The 20,464-nt window shown below is 56.7% G+C and overlaps 1 protein-coding gene across 2 annotated transcripts in view; it reads right to left on the reverse strand.

Annotated features, from left to right (window-relative positions):
- Positions 1 to 20,464, reverse strand: part of LOC139251256 (rootletin-like) — a 125,351-nt gene that overhangs the window by 13,103 nt on the left and 91,784 nt on the right. The window contains exons 10-14 of one of the 2 annotated variants that reach the window (XM_070873227.1): positions 19,130 to 19,293; positions 16,032 to 16,457; positions 11,675 to 11,815; positions 9,036 to 9,236; positions 1,997 to 2,129 (exon numbers count right to left, since the gene is read on the reverse strand). In XM_070873227.1, the coding sequence (XP_070729328.1) occupies positions 1,997 to 2,129; positions 9,036 to 9,236; positions 11,675 to 11,815; positions 16,032 to 16,457; positions 19,130 to 19,293 (1,065 nt within the window). The remainder of the gene's footprint in view (positions 1 to 1,996; positions 2,130 to 9,035; positions 9,237 to 11,674; positions 11,816 to 16,031; positions 16,458 to 19,129; positions 19,294 to 20,464) is intronic. The other variant, XM_070873226.1, reaches the window with a different exon arrangement.

Consider the following 20,464-nt stretch of genomic DNA (forward strand, 5'->3'; position numbering starts at 1 on the left):
ATACCTGGGTTAGACCACACTGGGAGCACTGTGCACAGTCCTGGTCTCCATATACCTGGGTTAGACCACACTTGGAGCACTGTGCACAGTTCTGGTCTACATATACCTGGGTTAGACCACACTTGGAGCACCGTGCACAGTTCTGGTCTCCATATACCTGGGTTAGACCACACTTGGAGCACCGTGCACAGTTCAAGTCTCCATATACCTGGGTTAGACCACACTTGGAGCACCGTGCACAGTTCTGGTCTCCATATACCTGGGTTAGACCACACTTGGAGCACTGTGCACAGTTCTGGTCTCCATATACCTGGGTTAGACCACACTTGGAGCACCGTGCACAGTTCTGGTCTCCATATACCTGGGTTAGACCACACTTGGAGCACTGTGCCGAAAGAGAGAGGGTTGTCGGGGCCAGAGCGGGTTACAGAGATAGGGAGGGGTGTAGGGGCTGGAGGAGGTTACAGAGATAGGGAGGGGTGTAGGGGCTGGCGGAGGTTATAGAGATAGGGAGGGGTGTAGGGGCTGGAGGAGGTTACAGAGATAGGGAGGGGTGTCGGGGCTGGAGGAGGTTACAGAGATAGGGAGGGGTGTAGGGGTTGGAAGAGGTTACAGAGATAGGGAGGGGTGTAGGGGCTGGAGGAGGTTACAGAGATAGGGAGGGGTGTAGGGATTGGAAGAGGTTACAGAGATAGGGAGGGGTGTAGGGGCTGAAGGAGGTTACAGAGATAGGGAGGGGTGTCGGGGCTGGAGGGGGTTACAGAGATAGGGAGGGTTGTAGGGGCTGGAGGAGGTTACAGAGATAGGGAGGGGTGTAGGGGTTGGAGGAGGTTACAGAGATAGGGATGGGTGTAGGGGCTGGAGGGGGTTACAGAGATAGGGAGGGGTGTAGGGGCTGGAGGGGGTTACAGAGATAGGGAGGGGTGTAGGGGTTGGAGGAGGTTACAGAGATAGGGATGGGTGTAGGGGCTGGAGGGGTTACAGAGATAGGGAGGGTTGTAGGGGCTGGAGGGGGTTACAGAGATAGGGAGGGGTGTAGGGGCTGGAGGAGGTTACAGTGATAAGGATGGGTGTAGGGGCTGGAGGAGGTTACAGAGATAGGGAGGGGTGTAGGGGCTGGAGGGGGTTACAGAGATAGGGAGGGGTGTAGGGGCTGGAGGGGGTTACAGAGATAGGGAGGGGTGTAGGGGCTGGAGGAGGTTACAGAGATAGGGAGGGGTGTAGGGGCTGGAGGAGGTTACAGAGATAGGGAGGGGTGTAGGGGCTGGAGGAGGTTACAGAGATAGGGAGGGGTGTAGGGCTGGAGGGGTTACAGAGATAGGGAGGGGTGTAGGGGCTGGAGGAGGTTACAGAGATAGGGAGGGGTGTAGGGGCTGGAGGGGGTTACAGAGATAGGGAGGGGTGTAGGGGCTGGAGGAGGTTACAGAGATAGGGAGGGGTGTATGGGCTGGAGGGGGTTACAGAGATAGGGAGTGGTGTAGGGGCTGGAGGGGGTTACAGAGATAGGGATGGGTGTAGGGGCTGGAGGAGGTTACAGAGATAGGGAGGGGTGAAGGGGCTGGAGCAGGTTACAGAGATAGGGAGGGGTGTAGGGCTGGAGGAGGTTACAGAGATAGGGAGGGGTGTAGGGGCTGGAGGAGGTTACAGAGATAGGGAGGAGTGTAGGGGCTGGAGGAGGTTACAGAGATAGGGAGGGGTGTAGGGGCTGGAGGAGGTTACAGAGATAGGGAGGGGTGTAGGGGCTGGAGGAGGTTACAGAGATAGGGAGGGGTGTAGGGGCTGGAGGGGGTTACAGAGATAGGGAGGGGAGCGAGGGGCCATGGAGGGATTTGTAAACCAGGATGGAGAATGTTGTAACCGAGGCGTTGAGAATCGAGGAGACGGAGGGAGGGTGAGAGTTGGTGAAGGGTTGGGAGTGCGGAGGAGGCTCGTGGCTTGAGTTCTAACCCCCCCCCCCCAGCCCCTCCCCGCCCCCCTCCCCCAGCGTCCCACTGACCTGCAAGGTTTGAAGTTGTCTCCGGGCAATGATCAGCTGTGTCTCCCGGCCGGACAGGCTCTGGTTGAGACGCACCTGTTTCGTCCGAGAGGTGCCCAATGTCCACCTCCAGTTGCACCTTCTCTCTCTCCGCCTATCGGGGGGAGGGGGAGGGCAGAGTGAGGGAGGGAAGGAGAGGGAGAGAGAGAGAGAGAGAGAGAGCCGTTACATGGAAACCAGGAAGTCAGGGCAGGAGAGTGGGGCCCAAACTCTCCCCACCACCTTCTCCCCCACTCTCTCTCCCCCTCCCCCACTCTCTCTCCCCCTCCCCCACTCTCTCCCCCTCCCCCGCTCGCTCCCCCTCCCCCCTCTCTTCCCCTCCCCCTCTCTCTCCCTCTCCCCCCACTCTCTCTCCCCCTCCCCCACTCTCTCTCCCCCTCCCCCACTCTCTCCCCCTCCCCCGCTCGCTCCCCCTCCCCCCTCTCTTCCCCTCCCCCCTCTCTCTACCTCTCCCCCCACTCTATCTCCCCCTATCCCCACTCTCTCCCCCACCCCCCACTCTCTCTCCCTCCCCCCTCCCCCCACTCTCTCTCCCTCCCCCCTCTCTCTCTCACCATCACTCTCTCTCTCCCCCTCTCTCTCCCTCTCCCCCCACTCTATCTCCCCCTATCCCCACTCTCTCTCCCTCCCCCCTCTCTCTATCACCCTCACTCTCTCTCTCCCCCACTCTCTCCCCTCCCCCCCGCTCTGTCCCCCTCCCTCTGCCACTCTCACCCCATCCCTCCTGCACTCTCCCTCCCACCCGGCTCTCTCCCCCTCCTACCCACCTTCTCCCCAAATCCCCAAATCCCACGGTAATTCCCCATAAAACTAGGAAGCTTTTGGCAATTTTCCCAGTGAAGAGGAGCTCTCTGTCTCACTCAGGTTAATCGTAGGCCCAGTGAGGCCTAACTCCTCCCAGCCTCTCCTCCTGCCCACTGAGGTCTACCTCCTCCAGGCCCCTCCTGCCCTCCCCAGTGAAGCCTTGCTCCTCCAGGCCTCTCCCGCCCTCCCCAGTGAGGCCTACCTCCTCCAGGCCTCTCCCGCCCTCCCCAGTGAGGCCTACCTCCTCCAGGCCTCTCCCGCCCTCCCCAGTGAGGCCTAACTCCTCCAGGCCTCTCCCGCCCCCCCCCAGTGAGGCCTAACTCCTCCAGGTCTCTCCCGCCCTCCCCAGTGAGGCCTAACTCCTCCAGGCCTCTCCACCCCTCCCCAGTGAGGCCTACCTTCTCCAGGCCCCTCCTGCCCTCCCCAGTGAGGCCTAGCTCCTCCAGACCCTTTCTGCCCTGCCGACTGAGGCCTACCTTCTCCAGGCCTCTCCTGCCCTCCCCCAGTGAGGCCTAACTCCTCCAGACCCTTCCTGCCCTGCCTACTGAGGCCTACCTTTTCCAGGCCTCTCCTGCCCTCCCCCAGTGAGGCCTACCTTCTCCAGGCCTCTCCCGCCCTCCCCCAGTGAGGGCTAGCTCCTCCAGACCCCTCCTGCCCTACCCAGTGAGGCCTAACTCCTCCAGACCCCTCCTGCCCTCCCCAGTGAGGCCTAGCTCCTGCAGACCCTTCCTGCCCTGCCTACTGAGGCCTACCTTCTCCAGGCCTCTCCCGCCCTCCCCCAGTGAGGCCTACCTTCTCCAGGCCTCTCCCGCCCTCCCCCAGTGAGGCCTACCTTCTCCAGGCCTCTCCCGCCCTCCCCCAGTGAGGCCTACCTTCTCCAGGCCTCTCCCGCCCTCCCCCAGTGAGGCCTACCTTCTCCAGGCCTCTCCCGCCCTCCCCCAGTGAGGCCTACCTTCTCCAGGCGTCTCCCGCCCTCCCCCAGTGAGGCCTACCTTCTCCAGGCCTCTCCCGCCCTCCCCCAGTGAGGCCTACCTTCTCCAGGCCTCTCCCGCCCTCCCCCAGTGAGGCCTAGCTCCTCCAGAGTGAGGTGCTGTGACCAATGTTCCCGATCAGCTGCGTGGTAATGGGAAAGGTCCTGTGCCGACAGCTCATCGGCCTTGACACTGCAAATACCACACATGCTTGAAAGGGACCGCACATGAATGGAAACACGGAAACATAGAAAATAGGTGCAGGAGTCGGCCATTCGGCCCTTCGAGCCTGCACCACCATTCAATAAGATCATGGCTAATCATTCCCTCAGTACCCCTTTCCTGCTTTCTCTCCATATCCCTTGATCCCTTTAGCCGTAAGGGCCACATCTAACTCCCTCTTGAATATATCCAATGAACTGGCCTCAACAACTTTCTGTGGTAGAGAATTCCACAGGTTCACAACTTTCTGAGTGAAGAAGTTTCTCCTCATCTCGGTCCTAAATTTCCTTCCCCGTATCCTGAGACTGTGTGACCCCTTGTTCTAGACTTCCCAGCCCCGGGGAAACACCCTCCCCACATCCAGTCTGTCCAACCCCGTCAGAATTTTATACCTTTCAATGAGATCCCCTCTCATTCTTCTAAACTCCAGTGAATACAGGCCCAGTCGACCCAATCTCTCCTCGTACCACAGTCCTGCCATCCCAGGAATCAGTCTGGTGAACCTTCGCTGCACTCCCTCTGTGGCAAGTATATCCTTCCTTAGGTAAGGAGACCAGAACTGCTCACAATACTCCAGGTGTGGTCTCACCAGGGCCCTGTGTAACTGGAGTAAGACATCCTTGCTCCTGTACACAAACCCTCTTGCAATGAAGGCCAACATACCATTACCCTCCCTAACTGCTTGCTACACCTGCATGTTGGCTTTCAATGGTGTACAAGGCAGACTTGCCTCCACTCTAACAGTGAGTTCTCAGGTGACTGAACCGTCCAATACGGGAACCACAGTCCCTGTCACAGGTGGGACAGACAGTGGTTGAGGGAAGGGGAGGGTGGGACTGGTTTGCCGCACGCTCCTTCCGCTGCCTGCGCTTGGTCTCTGCACGCTCTCGGCGACGAGACTCGAGGTGCTCAGCGCCCTCCCGGATGCACTTCCTCCACTTAGGGCGGACTGGTCTTTGGGCCCAGGGACTCCCAGGTGTGGGTGGGGATGTTGCACTTTATCAGGGAGGCTTTGAGGGTACATACAGAGGCTGAACTCCAGGACATAATTAAAGTATTTACTGAGGCGTTCGAAAACATGGGCCTTACGCTAAACATCCGTAAGACAAAGGTCCTCCACCAGCCTGTCCTCGCCGCACAGCACTGCCCCCCAGTCATCAAGATCCACGGCCCGGCCCTGGACACCGGGGACCATTTCCCAAACCTCGGGAGCCTCCTATCAACAAGGGCAGGCAGCGACAAGATCCAACACCGCCTCCAGTGCGCCAGTGCAGCCTTCGGCCGCCTGAGGAACAGAGTGTTTGAAGACCAGGCCCTCAAATCCACCACCAGGCTCATGGTCTACAGGGCTGTAGTGATACCCGCCCTCCTGTATGGCTCAGAGACATGGACCATGTACAGCAGGTATCTCACCCCCAGCTCATGGTCTACAGGGCTGTAGTGATACCCGCCCTCCTGTATGGCTCAGAGACATTGACCATGTACAGTAGGTATCTCACCCCCAGCTCATGGTCTACAGGGCTGTAGTGATACCCGCCCTCCTGTATGGCTCAGAGACACGGACCGTGTACAGTAGGTATCTCACCCCCAGCTCATGGTCTACAGGACTGTAGTGATACCCGCCCTCCTGTATGGCTCAGAGACACGGACCGTGTACAATAGGTATCTCACCCCCAGCTCATGGTCTACAGGACTGTAGTGATACCCGCCCTCCTGTATGGCCCAGAGACATGGACCATGTACAGTAGGTATCTCACCCCCAGCTCATGGTCTACAGGGCTGTAGTGATACCCGCCCTCCTGTATGGCTCAGAGACATGGACCATGTACAGTAGGTATCTCACCCCCAGCTCATGGTCTACAGGGCTGTAGTGATACCCACCCTCCTGTATGGCTCAGAGACATGGACCATGTACAGCAGGTATCTCACCCCCAGCTCATGGTCTACAGGGCTGTAGTGATACCCGCCCTCCTGTATGGCTCAGAGACATGGACCATGTACAGTAGGTATCTCACCCCCAGCTCATGGTCTACAGGGCTGTAGTGATACCTGCCCTCCTGTATGGCTCAGAGACATGGACCATGTACAGTAGACATCTCAAGTCGCTGGAGAAATACCACCAACGCTGTCTCCGCAAAATCCTGCAAATCCCCCGGGAGGACAGACGCACCAACGTTAGCGTCCTCGACCAGGCCAACATCCCCAGCATCGAAGCACTGACCACACTCGACCAGCTCCGCTGGGCAGGGCCACATTGTCCGCACGCCCCAGACATGAGACTCCCAAAGCAAGCGCTCTTTATCATGCTGTCAATGCCAGGATATCTGATGAGGGTACAAGAGAGGCGAGAGTTTAGGTCCCAGAGGAGCCGAGGGCCCAGGGGCAGCACGGAACAGCCCACACTGCGATATGTTGTGCACACTGGGTCCGTGCAGCAGAGCTGGTCTCCAGTGGTCCTGGTTAACCCTTGCCGCTGGACCAAGGCCTCGCTCTGTCAGGCCCGTGTGGTGGCTGGTGTACAACGGCCACCCCACGTTAAAACAATCCACACACAGGTATCTCCCACCCTTCAGGATGTAGTTCGGGATCCAGAATATTAGGTCCTTCATTGAAACACCTGTGAACTCGTCCTTTTTTAGCCGTGGAGGGAAATCCTCGATCCGAGGGACTGCCTAATACGACAATACCTTCTCCAGGGCCCTCTTGCCCAGTGAGGCCTACCTTCTCCAGGCCTCTCGTGCCCAAAGGCCTAGCATCTCCAGGCCACTCAGCCCCAGTGAGGCACACTAATCTCCCACACAAGAGATTGGTGTGCAAAATCAAAGCACATGGTATTGGGGGTAATGTACTGATGTGGAGAGAGAACTGGTTGGCAGACAGGAAGCAGAGAGTCGGGATAAACGGGTCCTTTTCAGAATGGCAGGCAGTGACTAGTGGAGTGCCGCAGGGCTCAGTGCTAGGACCCCAGCTATTTACAATATATATTAATGATTTGGATGAAGGAATTGAGTGCAATATCTCCAAGTTTGCAGATGACACTAAGCTGGGTGGCGGTGTGAGTTGTGAGGGGGACGCTAAGAGGCTGCAGGGTGACTTGGACAGGTTAGGTGAGTGGGCAAATGCATGGCAGATGCAGTATAATGTGGATAAATGTGAGGTTATCCACTTTGGGAGCAAAAACACAAAGGCAGAATATTATCTGAATGGCGGCAGATTAGGAAAAGGGGAGGTGCAACGAGACCTGGGTGTCATGGTACATCAGTCATTGAAAGTTGGCCATACAGGTACAGCAGGCGGTGAAGAAGGCAAATGGTATGTTGGCCTTCATAGCTGGGAGATTTGAGTATAGGAGCAGGGAGGTCTTACTGCAGTTGCACAGGGCCTTGGTGAGGCCTCACCTGGAATATTGTGTTCAGTTTTGGTCTCCTAATCTGAGGAAGGACGTTCTTGCTATTGAGGGAGTGCAGCGAAGGTTCACCAGACTGATTCCCGGGATGGCAGAACTGGCAGATGAGGAGAGACTGGATCAACTGGGCCTTTATTCACTGGAGTTTAGAAGGATGAGAGGGGATCTCATAGAAACATATAAAATTCTGACGGGGACTGGACAGGTTAGATGCGGGAAGAATGTTCCCGATGTTGGGGAAGTCCAGAACCAGGGGACACAGTCTGAGGATAAGTGGTAGGCCATTTAGGACCGAGATGAGGACAAACTTCTTCACTCAGAGAGTTGTTAACCTGTGGAATTCCCTGCCGCGGAGAGTTGTTGAGGCCAGTTCATTGGATATATTCAAGGGGGAGTTAGATATGGTCCTTACGGCTAAAGGGATCAAGGGGTATGGAGAGAAAGCAGGAATGGGATACTGAGGGAATGATCAGCCATGATCTTATTGAATGGTGGTGCAGGCTCGAAGGGCCGAATGGCCTACTCCTGCACCTATTTTCTATGTTTCTATGTTTACCTTCTCCAGGCCCCTCCTGCCCTCCCCAGTGAGGCCCAACTCCTCCAGGCCCCTCCTGCCCGCCCCAGCGACGCGTAGCCCCTCCAGGCCCTTCCTGCCCCCCCCAGTGAGGCCTAGCTCCTCCAGGCCCCTCCTGCCCTCCCTAGTGAGGCCCAACTCCTCCACGACTCTCCTGCCCTGCCCGGTGAGGCCTACCATATCCAGGGCCTCCCCCTGCCCACTGAGACCTACCTTCTCCAGACCCTTCCTGCCCTACCCAGTGAGGCCTACCTTCTCCAGGCCTCTCCTCCCCCCCCAGTGAGGCCTAGCTCCTCCAGGCCCCTCCTGCCCTCCCCAGTGAGGCCTAGCTCCTCCAGGCCCCTCCTGCCCTCCCCAGTGAGGCCCAGCTCCTCCAGGTCCCTTCTGCCTTCCCCAGTGAGGCCTAACTCCTCCACGCCCCTCCTGCCCTCCCCAGTGAGGCCTAACTCACCCAGGACGCTCCTGCCCGCCCCAGCGAGGCCTAGCTCCTCCAGGCCCCTCCTGCCCTCCCCAGTGAGGCCCAGCTCCTCCAGGTCCCTTCTGCCTTCCCCAGTGAGGCCTAACTCCTCCAGGCCCCTCCTGCCCTCCCCAGTGAGGCCTAGCTCCTCCAGGCCCCTCCTGCCCTCCCCAGTGAGGCCTACCTTCTCCAGGCCCTTCCTGCCCTCCCCAGTGAGGCCTAGCCCCTCCAGGCCCCTCCTGCCCTCCCCAGTGAGGCCTCCCTTCTCCAGGCCTCTCCTCCCCCCCCCAGTGAGGCCTACCATATCCAGGCCTCTCCTCCCCCCCAGTGAGGCCTACCATATCCAGGCCTCTCCTCCCCCCCCAGTGAGGCCTAGCTCCTCCAGGCCTCTCCTCCCCCCCCAGTGAGGCCTAGCTCCTCCAGGCCCCTCCTGCCCTCCCCAGTGAGGCCTAGCTCCTCCAGGCCCCTCCTGCCCTCCCCAGTGAGGCCTACCATATCCAGGGCCTCCCCCTCCCCACTGAGGCCTACCATATCCAGGCCTCTCCTCCCCCCCCAGTGAGGCCTACCTTCTCCAGGGCCCTCTTCACTGCCGCCCGGTCCCGCTCCAGCCTGGAGGCCGCTCTCTCGGCCTCCCGTTTCTCGTTCTCCAGCTGAGCCACCGCCCTCTGCAGGCTGCCCAGTCGCTCCTGGACCAGACGCTTCTCTTCCTCCAGCGATCGGGCCTTCCCCCACTCTCCGGCCTGCCTCTCCTCAGCCTGGCGTAACTCCTGGGGGCGGGGGGCGGAGAGAGGAGACAGGACGGTTATTTCAACAGAAAATGCACAGCAGGAGTCAACTCGATTCCAAATTCACCGCCCCCTCCCCAAACCCACCTAGTCTTTGACCAACCGCTCCCAGTTACATACGGCAGAGTTTGAGAGAAAGACCTGCCTTTATCTAGGGCCTTATACGACCACCGGACGTCCCAAAGCGCCTCACGGCCAACGAAGGACTCTTGGAGTGTGCTCGCTGTTGTATTGTGGGAAACGTGGCAGCCAATTCGCGCACAGCAAGATCCCACACACAGCGATGTGATAATGACCCAGATCATCTGTTTCTTTGTGATGATAATTGAGGGATCAATATTGGCCCCAGGACACCGGGGAGAGCTCTCCTGCTCTTCTTCAAAATAGTGGCCGTGGGATCTTTTCCGTTCGCCTGAGAGACTCGAAAAGCTGGGTCAAAGAGGTCGGTTTTAAGGAGCGTCTCGAAGGAGGAGAGAGAGGTCGAGAGGCGGGGAGGTTTAGGGAGGGAGTTCCAGAGCTTGGGCCCCAGGCAACAGAAGGCACGGCCACCGATGGTGGAGCGATTATAATCAGGGATGGTCAGGAGGGCAGAATTAGAGGAGTGCAGACATCTCGGGGGGTTGTGGGGCTGGAGGGGGTTACAGAGATAGGGAGGGGTGTAGGGGCTGGAGGAGGTTACAGAGATAGGGAGGGGTGTAGGGGCTGGAGGGGTTTACAGAGATAGGGAGGGGTGTAGGGGCTGGAGGAGGTTGCGGAGATAGGGAGGTGTGTAGGGGCTGGAGGTTACAGAGATAGGGAGGGGTGTAGGGGCTGGAGGAGGTTGCGGAGATAGGGAGGTGTGTAGGGGCTGGAGGTTACAGAGATAGGGAGGGGTGTAGGGGCTGGAAGGGGTTACAGAGATAGGGAGGGGTGTAAGGGCTGGAGGTGGTTACAGAGATAGGGAGGGGTGTAGGGGCTGGAGGAGGTTACAGAGACAGGGAGGGGTGTAGGGGCTGGAGGAGGTTACAGAGATAGGGAGGGGTGTAGGGGCTGGGGGAGTTTATAGAGATAGGGAGGGGTGTAGGGGCTGGGGGAGTTTATAGAGATAGGGAGGGGTATAGGGGCTGGAGGGTGTTACAGAGATAGGGAGGGGTGTAGGGGCTGGAGGAGGTTACAGAGACAGGGAGGGGTGTAGGGGCTGGAGGAAGTTACAGAGATAGGGAGGGGTGTAGGGGCTGGAGGAGGTTACAGAGACAGGGAGGGGTGTAGGGGCTGGGGGAGATTATAGAGATAGGGAGGGGCGTAGGGGCTGGAGGACATTACAGAGATAGGGAGGGGTGTAAGGGCTGGAGGAGGTTATAGATAGGGAAGGGTGTAGGGGCTGGAAGGGGTTACAGAGATAGGGAGGGGTGTAGGGGCTGGATGGGGTTACAGAGATAGGGAGGGGTGTAGGGGCTGGAGGGGGTTACAGAGATAGGGAGGGGTGTAGGGGCTGGATGGGGTTACCGAGATAGGGAGGGGTGTAGGCGCTGGAGGAGGTTACAGAGATAGGGAGGGGTGTAGGGCTGGAGGGGGTTACAGAGATAGGGAGGGGTGTAGGGGCTGGAGGGGGTTACAGAGATAGGGAGGGGTGTAGGGCTGGAGGAGGTTACAGAGATAGGGAGAGGTGTAGGGGCTGGAGGGGGTTACAGAGATAGGGAGGGGTGTAGGGCTGGAGGAGGTTACAGAGATAGGGAGGGGTGTAGGGGCTGGAGGAGGTTACAGAGATAGGGAGGGGTGTCAGAATGGAGGAAATGGGGAGATGGGGAGAGAGAGATGGAGAGATGGAGAGATGGGGAGATGCAGAGATGGAGAGATGGAGATGGAGAGATGGAGATGGAGAGATGGAGATGGAGAGATGGAGATGGCGAGACGGAGGGACGGAGAGATGGGGAGAGAGAGAGATGGGGAGATGGAGAGATGGGGAGATGGGGAAATGGAGAGATGGGGAGATGGAGAGATGGGGAGATGGAGAGATGGAGAGATGGGGAGATGGAGAGATGGGGAGATAGAGAGATGGAGAGATGGAGAGATGCGGAGATGGAGAGATGGAGAGATGAGGAGAGAGATTTGGAGAGATGGGGAGATGGGGAGAGAGAGATGGGGAAATGGGGAGATGGAGAGATGGAGAGATGGGGAAATGGGGAGATGGAGAGATGCGGAGATGGAGAGATGGAGATGGCGAGACTGAGGGACGGAGAGATGGGGAGAGAGAGAGATGGGGAGATGGAGAGATGGGGAGATGGGGAAATGGAGAGATGGGGAGATGGAGAGATGGGGAGATGGAGAGATGGAGAGATGGGGAGATGGAGAGATGGGGAGATAGAGAGATGGAGAGATGGAGCGCCCCAAGTCGTTGTGTCAGGGAAGGTCCACCCCCTCCTTTACCTGGATTGACGTACCTGCAGTTGGTTCTGGGTTTGGGCCTGTAGTTCGAGGCTTCGGCTCTCCTGCCTCTCCAGCTGTTGCTGAAGTTGCTCGGTCCGCGCTCTCTGTTGGCGCCTCTCGTCCTCGGCCCCCCGCCGCGTGACCTCCAGCCGTTCCTGCCGCGGGAAACAGGGGAAGGTTTAGCTCGGCAAACTCATAAACCATCGCCTGGGGGCCTAACCGGGCCTTCACCCCAAGGCCTTTCCCTTCGTAACCACCTCCCTAGCAACAGGCGCCGGCCTTTAGCAACCAGCACCTCAGCAGCAGGCCCTTCCCCTTAGCAACCACCTCTCCAGCAACAGGCTTGGCCCTTAGTTACAACCACCGTAGCAACAGACCCCAGCCCTTCGCAACCACCGCCCTAGCAACAGGCCCGCCCTTAGCAACCGCCACCCTCGCGACAGGCCATTTCCCTTAGCAACCAGCACCCGAGCAACAGACCATTTCCCTTAGCGACCGCCATCCTAGCAACAGGCCCGACCCTTAGCAACCATCGCCCTATCAACAGGCCATTTTCCTGCGCAACCAGCACCCTAGCAACAGGCCTAGCCCTTAGCAACCACCACCCTAGCAACAGGCCCGGCCCTTAGCGACCACGGCTCAAACACAAGGTCCCGCTCCCAGCCACCAACTCCAGCACAGGACGATACCAGCACGGAGCGTTTATACATATCAGGGCAGGCCGAAGAGGCAGGGGCCTTTCTCCAGAAAAGGGAAGGCCGAGGGGTCACCCGATACAGGCCTTTCAAATTCTGGTCCGACAGGGCAGACACAGAGAAGCTGTTTCAGTTGTGGGAGGGGGGAGAGCAGAAGTAGAGGCCATCAATATAAGATAGTCATTAATAAATCCCAGCGGGGAATTCAGGAGAAACTTCTTCACCCAGAGAGCGGTGAGAATGTGGAACTCGCTGCCACAAGGCCAACAGGCCCGGCGCTTCCCCACCACGGCTCAAACACAAGGCCCCGCTCCCACAGTAACAATGTGTTTAAGGGGAGGCTGGATAAACATATCAGGGAGAAAGGATTGGAAGGATGTGGTGATGGAGTGAGATGGAGAGGAGAGGGGACAGGCAGATGTGGATCACAAACCCCGGCACGGAGCGCTGGGGCCCAGCGGCCTCATTCTGTGTTGTAACTACAATGTAATGCTATGTGAGAGTGAGGGCAGGTACAGTATGGGGTTAGATACAGAGTAAAGCTCCCTCTACACTGTCCCATCAAACACTCCCAGGGCAGGTACAGTATGGGGTTAGATACAGAGTAAAGCTCCCTCTACACTGTCCCATCAAACACTCCCAGGGCAGGTACAGGGGGTTAGATACAGAGTAAAGCTCCCTCTACACTGTCCCTTCAAACACTCCCAGAGCAGGTACAGGAGGTTAGATACAGAGTAAAGCTCCCTCGACACTGTCCCATCAAACACTCCCAGGGCAGGTACAGGGGGTTAGATACAGAGTAAAGCTCCCTCTACACTGTCCCATCAAACACTCCCAGGGCAGGTACAGGGGGTTAGATACAGAGTAAAGCTCCCTCTACACTGTCCCATCAAACACTCCCAGGGCAGGTACAGGGGGTTAGATACAGAATAAAGCTCCCTCTACACTGTCCCATCAAACACTCCCAGGGCAGGTACAGGGGGTTAGATACAGAGTAAAGCTCCCTCTACACTGTCCCATCAAACACTCCCAGGGCAGGTACAGGGGGTTAGATACAGAATAAAGCTCCCTCTACACTGTCCCATCAAACACTCCCAGGGCAGGTACAGGGGGTTAGATACAGAGTAAAGCTCCCTCGACACTGTCCCATCAAACACTCCCAGGGCAGGTACAGGGGGTTAGATACAGAGTAAAGCTCCCTCTGCACTGTCCCGTCAAACACTCCCAGGGCAGGTACAGGGGGTTAGATACAAAGTAAAGCTCCCTCGACACTGTCCCATCAAACACTCCCAGGGCAGGTACAGCACGGGTTAGATACAGAGTAAAGCTCCCTCTACACTGTCCCATCAAACACTCCCAGGGCAGGTACAGGGGGTTAGATACAGAGTAAAGCTCCCTCCACACTGTCCCATCAAACACCCCCAGGGCAGGTACAGGGGGTTAGATACAGAGTAAAGCTCCCTCTACACTGTCCCATCAAACACTCCCTGGGCAGGTACAGGGGGTTAGATACAGAGTAAAGCTCCCTCTACACTGTCCCCATCAAACACTCCCAGGGCAGGTAGAGCACGGGGTTAGATACAGAGTAAAGCTCCCTCTACACTGTCCCATCAAACACTCCCAGGGCAGGTACAGGGGGTTAGATACAGAGTAAAGCTCCCTCTACACTGCCCCATCAAACACTCCCAGGGCAGGTACAGTATGGGGTTAGATACAGAGTAAAGCTCCCTCTACACTGTCCCATCAAACACTCGCAGGGCAGGTACAGGGGTTAGATACAGAGTAAAGCTCCCTCTACACTGTCCCGTCAAACACTCCCAGGGCAGGTACAGGGGGTTAGATACAGAGTAAAGCTCCCTCTACACTGTCCCGTCAAACACTCCCAGGGCAGGTACAGGGGGTGAGATACAGAGTAAAGCTCCCTCTACACTGTCCCTTCAAACACTCCCAGGGCAGGTACAGGGGGTTAGATACAGAGTAAAGCTCCCTCTACACTGTCCCATCAAACACTCCCAGGGCAGGTACAGCATGGGGTTCGATACAGAGTAAAGCTCCCTCTACACTGTCCCATCAAACACTCCCAGGGCAGGTACAGGAGGTTAGATACAGAGTAAAGCTCCCTCTGCACTCTCCCATCAAACACTCCCAGGGCAGGTACAGGGGGTTAGATACAGAGTAAAGCTCCCTCTGCACTGTCCCGTCAAACACTCCCAGGGCAGGTACAGGGGGTTAGATACAGAGTAAAGCTCCCTCTACACTGTCCTATCAAACACTCCCAGGGCAGGTACAGCACGGGTTAGATACAGAGTAAAGCTCCCTCTACACTGTCCCATCAAACACTCCCAGGGCAGGTACAGGGAGTTAGATACAGAGTAAAGCTCCCTCTACACTGTCCCATCAAACACCCCCAGGGCAGGTACAGCACGGGGTTAGATACAGAGTAAAGCTCCCTCTACACTCTCCCATCAAACACTCCCAGGGCAGGTACAGCACGGGTTAGATACAGAGTAAAGCTCCCTCTACACTGTCCCATCAAACACTCCCAGGGCAGGTACAGGGGGTTAGATACAGAGTAAAGCTCCCTCTACACTGTCCCATCAAACACTCCCAGGGCGGGTACAGGGGGTTAGATACAGAGTAAAGCTCCCTCTACACTGTCCCGTCAAACACTCCCAGGGCAGGTACAGGGGTTAGATACAGAGTAAAGCTCCCTCTACACTGTCCCATCAAACACTCCCAGGGCAGGTACAGGGGGTTAGATACAGAGTAAAGCTCCCTCTACACTGCCCCATCAAACACTCCCAGGGCAGGTACAGGGGGTTAGATACAGAGTAAAGCTCCCTCTACACTGTCCCATCAAACACTCCCAGGGCAGGTACAGGGGGTTAGATACAGAGTAAAGCTCCCTCTACACTCTCCCATCAAACACTCCCAGGGCAGGTACAGGGGGTTAGATACAGAGTAAAGCTCCCTCTACACTGTCCCATCAAACACTCCCAGGGCAGGTACAGGGAGTTAGATACAGAGTAAAGCTCCCTCTACACTGTCCCATCAAACACCCCCAGGGCAGGTACAGCACGGGGTTAGATACAGAGTAAAGCTCCCTCTACACTCTCCCATCAAACACTCCCAGGGCAGGTACAGCACGGGTTAGATACAGAGTAAAGCTCCCTCTACACTGTCCCATCAAACACTCCCAGGGCAGGTACAGGGGGTTAGATACAGAGTAAAGCTCCCTCTACACTGTCCCATCAAACACTCCCAGGGCGGGTACAGGGGGTTAGATACAGAGTAAAGCTCCCTCTACACTGTCCCGTCAAACACTCCCAGGGCAGGTACAGGGGTTAGATACAGAGTAAAGCTCCCTCTACACTGTCCCATCAAACACTCCCAGGGCAGGTACAGGGGGTTAGATACAGAGTAAAGCTCCCTCTACACTGCCCCATCAAACACTCCCAGGGCAGGTACAGGGGGTTAGATACAGAGTAAAGCTCCCTCTACACTGTCCCATCAAACACTCCCAGGGCAGGTACAGGGGGTTAGATACAGAGTAAAGCTCCCTCTACACTGGAGATAGTGACTGAGATGAAGAGGGGTGGGGAAGAGGCTGGTGTTCAGCCTAAACACCGGCTCGGAGCGGTGGGACCAAATGGCCTCTTTCTGTGCCACCACCTACCTGCGCGGTTCGGAGCTCCTTCTCCGCGGCTCCCAGCGTCCTTTGCAGTGTGGCCACTTCCTCCTCCAGGGCGACCCCCCGGGACTGGCTCTGCGCCAGGGCCTCGACCAGCCGCTCGGCCCTGAGCCTGGCCTGGCCCTGGGCGGCCTCGTTCCTGGCCCGGCCTAGCTCCTCCCTCAGAGCCTGGGCCTCGGCCTCCCGCTGGGCCGCCGTGCCCCGCAGCGAGTCGGCCGCCTCCTGCAGGGCCGTCGCCTCCCCCTCCCGGTCGAGCAGCCGGGCCCGCGCCCGCCGCAGGTCGCCCTCCAGCGACAGGACGGAGAGGGCCGACTGTGCCAGCTCAGTCTGGCAGGCCTCCAGCAGCTGGCGGGTGCCGCGCACCTCCTCCTCCGCCTCCTCCTCCGCCATCCGCTTCCTCCTCGCCCGCTCCTGGGACCAGAAACACACAAGAAAAATAAAACCGCACGGAAATTTCCTGTGTAAACGCGTCACGGCGCAATTGCGTCCTCCTGCCAGGTGGTGGCGCCGTGAGCAGACTCAACTGCAATAGAAATTTCCAATGTAAACATCACGGTGTAATTGCGTCCTCCCGCCAAGGGGTGGTGCTAGAGCAGACTCGACTGCAATAGAGATTTCCAATGTAAACGAGTCACGGTGTAATTGCGTTCTACTGCCACGTGACGGCGCTGGAGCAGACTCGACTGCAATAGAGATTTCCTATGTAAACATGTCACGGTGCAACTGCGCCCTCCCGCCACATAGTGGCGTTGCAGCAGCCTCCATTGCAAGAGCAATTTCCGATGTAAACATGTCACGGTGTAATTGCACCCTCCCGCCACATAGTGGCACTGCAGCAGCCTCGATTGCAAGAGCAACTTCCTATGTAAACATGTCACAGTGCAATTGCGCCCTCCCGCCTGGGGGTGGCGCCGCAAGCAGCCCTGACTGCAATTGAGATTGCCGATGTAAACATGTCTCGGTGTAATAACGCTCTCCTACTACGTGGTGGCGCTAGACCAGACTCGACTGCAATCGAGATTTCCTACGTAAATGTATCGGTGCAATAAGAACATAAGAAATAGGAGCAGGAGTCGGCCATACAGCCCCTCGAGTCTGCTCCGCCATTTAATACCATCATGGCTGATCCGATCATGGACTCAGCTCCACTTCCCTGCCCGCCCCCTTATCCCCTTATCGGTTAAGGAACTGTCTATCTCTGTCTTAAATATATTCAATGTCCCGGCTTCCACAGCTCTCTGGGGCAGCGAGTTCCACAGATTTACAACCCTCTGAGAGAAGAAATTCCTCCTCATCTCAGTTTTAAATGGGCGGCCCCTTATTCTAAGACCATGCCCCCTAGTTCTAGTCTCCCCCATCAGTGGAAACATCCTCTCTGCATCCACCTTGTCGAGTCCCCTCATAATCTTATACGTTTCGATAAGATCACCTCTCATTCTTCTGAATTCCAATGAGTAGAGGCCCAACCTCCTCAACCTTTCCTCATAAGTCAACCGCCTCATCTCCGGAATCAACCGAGTGAACCTTCTCTGAACTGCCTCCAAAGCAAGTATATCCTTTCATAAATACGGAGAGCAAAACTGCACGCAGTACTCCAGGTGTGGCCTCACCAATACCCTGTATAACTGGAGCAAGACTTCCCTGCTTTTATACTCCATCCCCTTTGCAATAAAGGCCAAGATACCATTGGCCTTCCTGATCACTTGCTGTACCTGCAGACTAACCTTTTGTGTTTCATGTACAAGTAACCCCCAGGTCCCGCTGTACTGCGGCACTTTGCAATCTTTCTCCATTTAAGTAATAACTTGCTCTTTGATTTTTTTCTGCCGAAGTGCATGACCTCACACTTTCCCACATTATACTCCATCTGACAAATTTCTGCCCACTCACTTAGCCTGTCTATGTTCTTTTGCAGATTTTCTGTGTCCTCCTCACACATTGCTTTCCCTCCCATCTTTGTATCGTCAGCAAACTTGGCTACATTACACTCAATCCCTTCTTTAAAGTCGTTAATATAGATTGTAAATAGCTGGGGTCCCAGCACTGATCCCTGCGGCACACCACTAGTTACTGATTGCCAACCCGAGAATGATCCATTTATCCCGACTCTCCGTTTTCTGTTAGTTAGCCATGGTGTAATTGCGCCCTCCTGCCAGGTGGAGGCGCTGCGCGCAGCCCCGACTACAACCGAGATTTCCTATGTAAACATGTCACGGTGTAATTGCGCCCTCCCGCCAAATAGTGGCACTGCAGCAGCCTCGATTGCAAGAGCAACTTCTTATGTAAACATGTCACGGTGTAATTGCGCACTCCTGCCACGTGGTGGTGCCGCAAGCAGTCCTGATTGCAACCGAGATTTCCTATGTAAACATGTCACGGTGTAATTGCGCCCTCCCGCCAAATAGTGGCACTGCAGCAGCCTCGATTGCAAGAGCAACTTCTTATTTAAACATGTCACGGTGTAATTGCGCACTCCTGCCACGTGGTGGTGCCGCAAGCAGTCCTGATTGCAACCGAGATTTCCTATGTAAACATGTCACGGTGTAATTACGCCCTCCCGCCAAATAGTGGCACTGCAGCAGCCTCGATTGCAAGAGCAACTTCTTATTTAAACATGTCACGGTGTAATTGCGCACTCCTGCCACGTGGTGGTGCCGCAAGCAGTCCTGATTGCAACCGAGATTTCCTATGTAAACATGTCACGGTGTAATTACGCCCTCCCACCAGGTGGTGGCGCAGCAGGCAGACTCGACTGCAACCGAGAGTTTCTATGTAAACAGGTCACGGTGTAATTACTCCCTCCCACCAGGTGGTGGCGCAGCAAGCAGACTCGACTGCAATCGAGATTTCTTATGTAAACAGGTCACGGTGTAATTACGCCCTCCCACCAGGTGGTGGCGCAACGAGCAGACTCGACTGCAATCGAGATTTCTTATGTAAACAGGTCACGGTGTAATTACGCCCTCCCACCACGGGGTGGCGCAGCGAGCAGACTCGACTGCAATCGAGATTTCCTATGTAAACAGGTCACGGTGTAATTACGCCCTCCCACCACGGGGTGGCTCCCAGTGACGAAATCCCACCTTCATCTCCGTGGCCTCCTGCTGTGCGGTCCTGAGGCCGAGTTCCAGGCCCGCGATGGTCTCCCTCAGGGCCGCCCGCTCCCGCTCGTGGTGACGTAACGTCTCCTCCTGGACCCGCAGGGAGCTCTGGGCCGTGACTAGCTGCTGCCCCGCCTCACGCCAACCTGGGAATGACGGGGAGAGCGGAGGGAGAGAGAGAGAGAGAGAGAGAGAGAGGTAAAGACCGACGACACAATCACCTGCAACAAAAGTACCGACAAATGCAGGAACGAGTCAGGAACCGGTGTGTTTCAGGACCGGGCGACCACGGCATTTTCGAACACATGCCATTAGAGATTTTCTGCAAGCTTGCTTGTTCTAGAATACAATTAGCACTCGCTATAATTTAGCCTTCGGCCGCCTGAGGAAAAGAGTGTTTGAAGACCAGGCCCTCAAATCCACCCCCAGCTCATGGTCTACAGGGCTGTAGTGATACCCGCCCTTCTGTATGGCTCAGAGACATGGACCATGTACAGTAGGTATCTCACCCCCAGCTCATGGTCTACAGGGCTGTAGTGATACCCGCCCTTCTGTATGGCCCAGAGACATGGACCATGTACAGTAGGTATCTCACCCCCAGCTCATGGTCTACAGGGCTGTAGTGATACCCGCCCTCCTGTATGGCTCAGAGACATGGACCATGTACAGTAGGTATCTCACCCCCAGCTCATGGTCTACAGGGCTGTAGTGATACCCGCCCTCCTGTATGGCCCAGAGACATGGACCATGTACAGTAGGTATCTCACCATTTACAGTAGGTATCTCACCCCCAGCTCATGGTCTACAGGGCTGTAGTGATACCCGCCCTCCTGTATGGCCCAGAGACATGGACCATGTACAGCAGGTATCTCACCATTTACAGTAGGTATATCACCCCGAGCTCATGGTCTACAGGGCTGTAGTGATACCCGCCCTCCTGTATGGCCCAGAGACATGGACCATGTACAGTAGGTATCTCACCCCCAGCTCATGGTCTACAGGGCTGTAGTGATACCCGCCCTCCTGTATGGCTCAGAGACATGGACCATGTACAGTAGGTATCTCACCCCCAGCTCATGGTCTACAGGGCTGTAGTGATACCCGCCCTCCTGTATGGCCCAGAGACATGGACCATGTACAGTAGGTATCTCACCATTTACAGTAGGTATCTCACCCCCAGCTCATGGTCTACAGGGCTGTAGTGATACCCGCCCTCCTGTGTGACTCAGAGACATGGACCATGTACAGTAGGTATCTCACCCCCAGCTCATGGTCTACAGGGCTGTAGTGATACCCGCCCTCCTGTATGGCCCAGAG

The sequence above is a fragment of the Pristiophorus japonicus genome, unplaced genomic scaffold (assembly GCF_044704955.1).
Source record: "Pristiophorus japonicus isolate sPriJap1 unplaced genomic scaffold, sPriJap1.hap1 HAP1_SCAFFOLD_427, whole genome shotgun sequence".
NCBI classification, from domain to species: Eukaryota; Metazoa; Chordata; class Chondrichthyes; family Pristiophoridae; genus Pristiophorus; species Pristiophorus japonicus.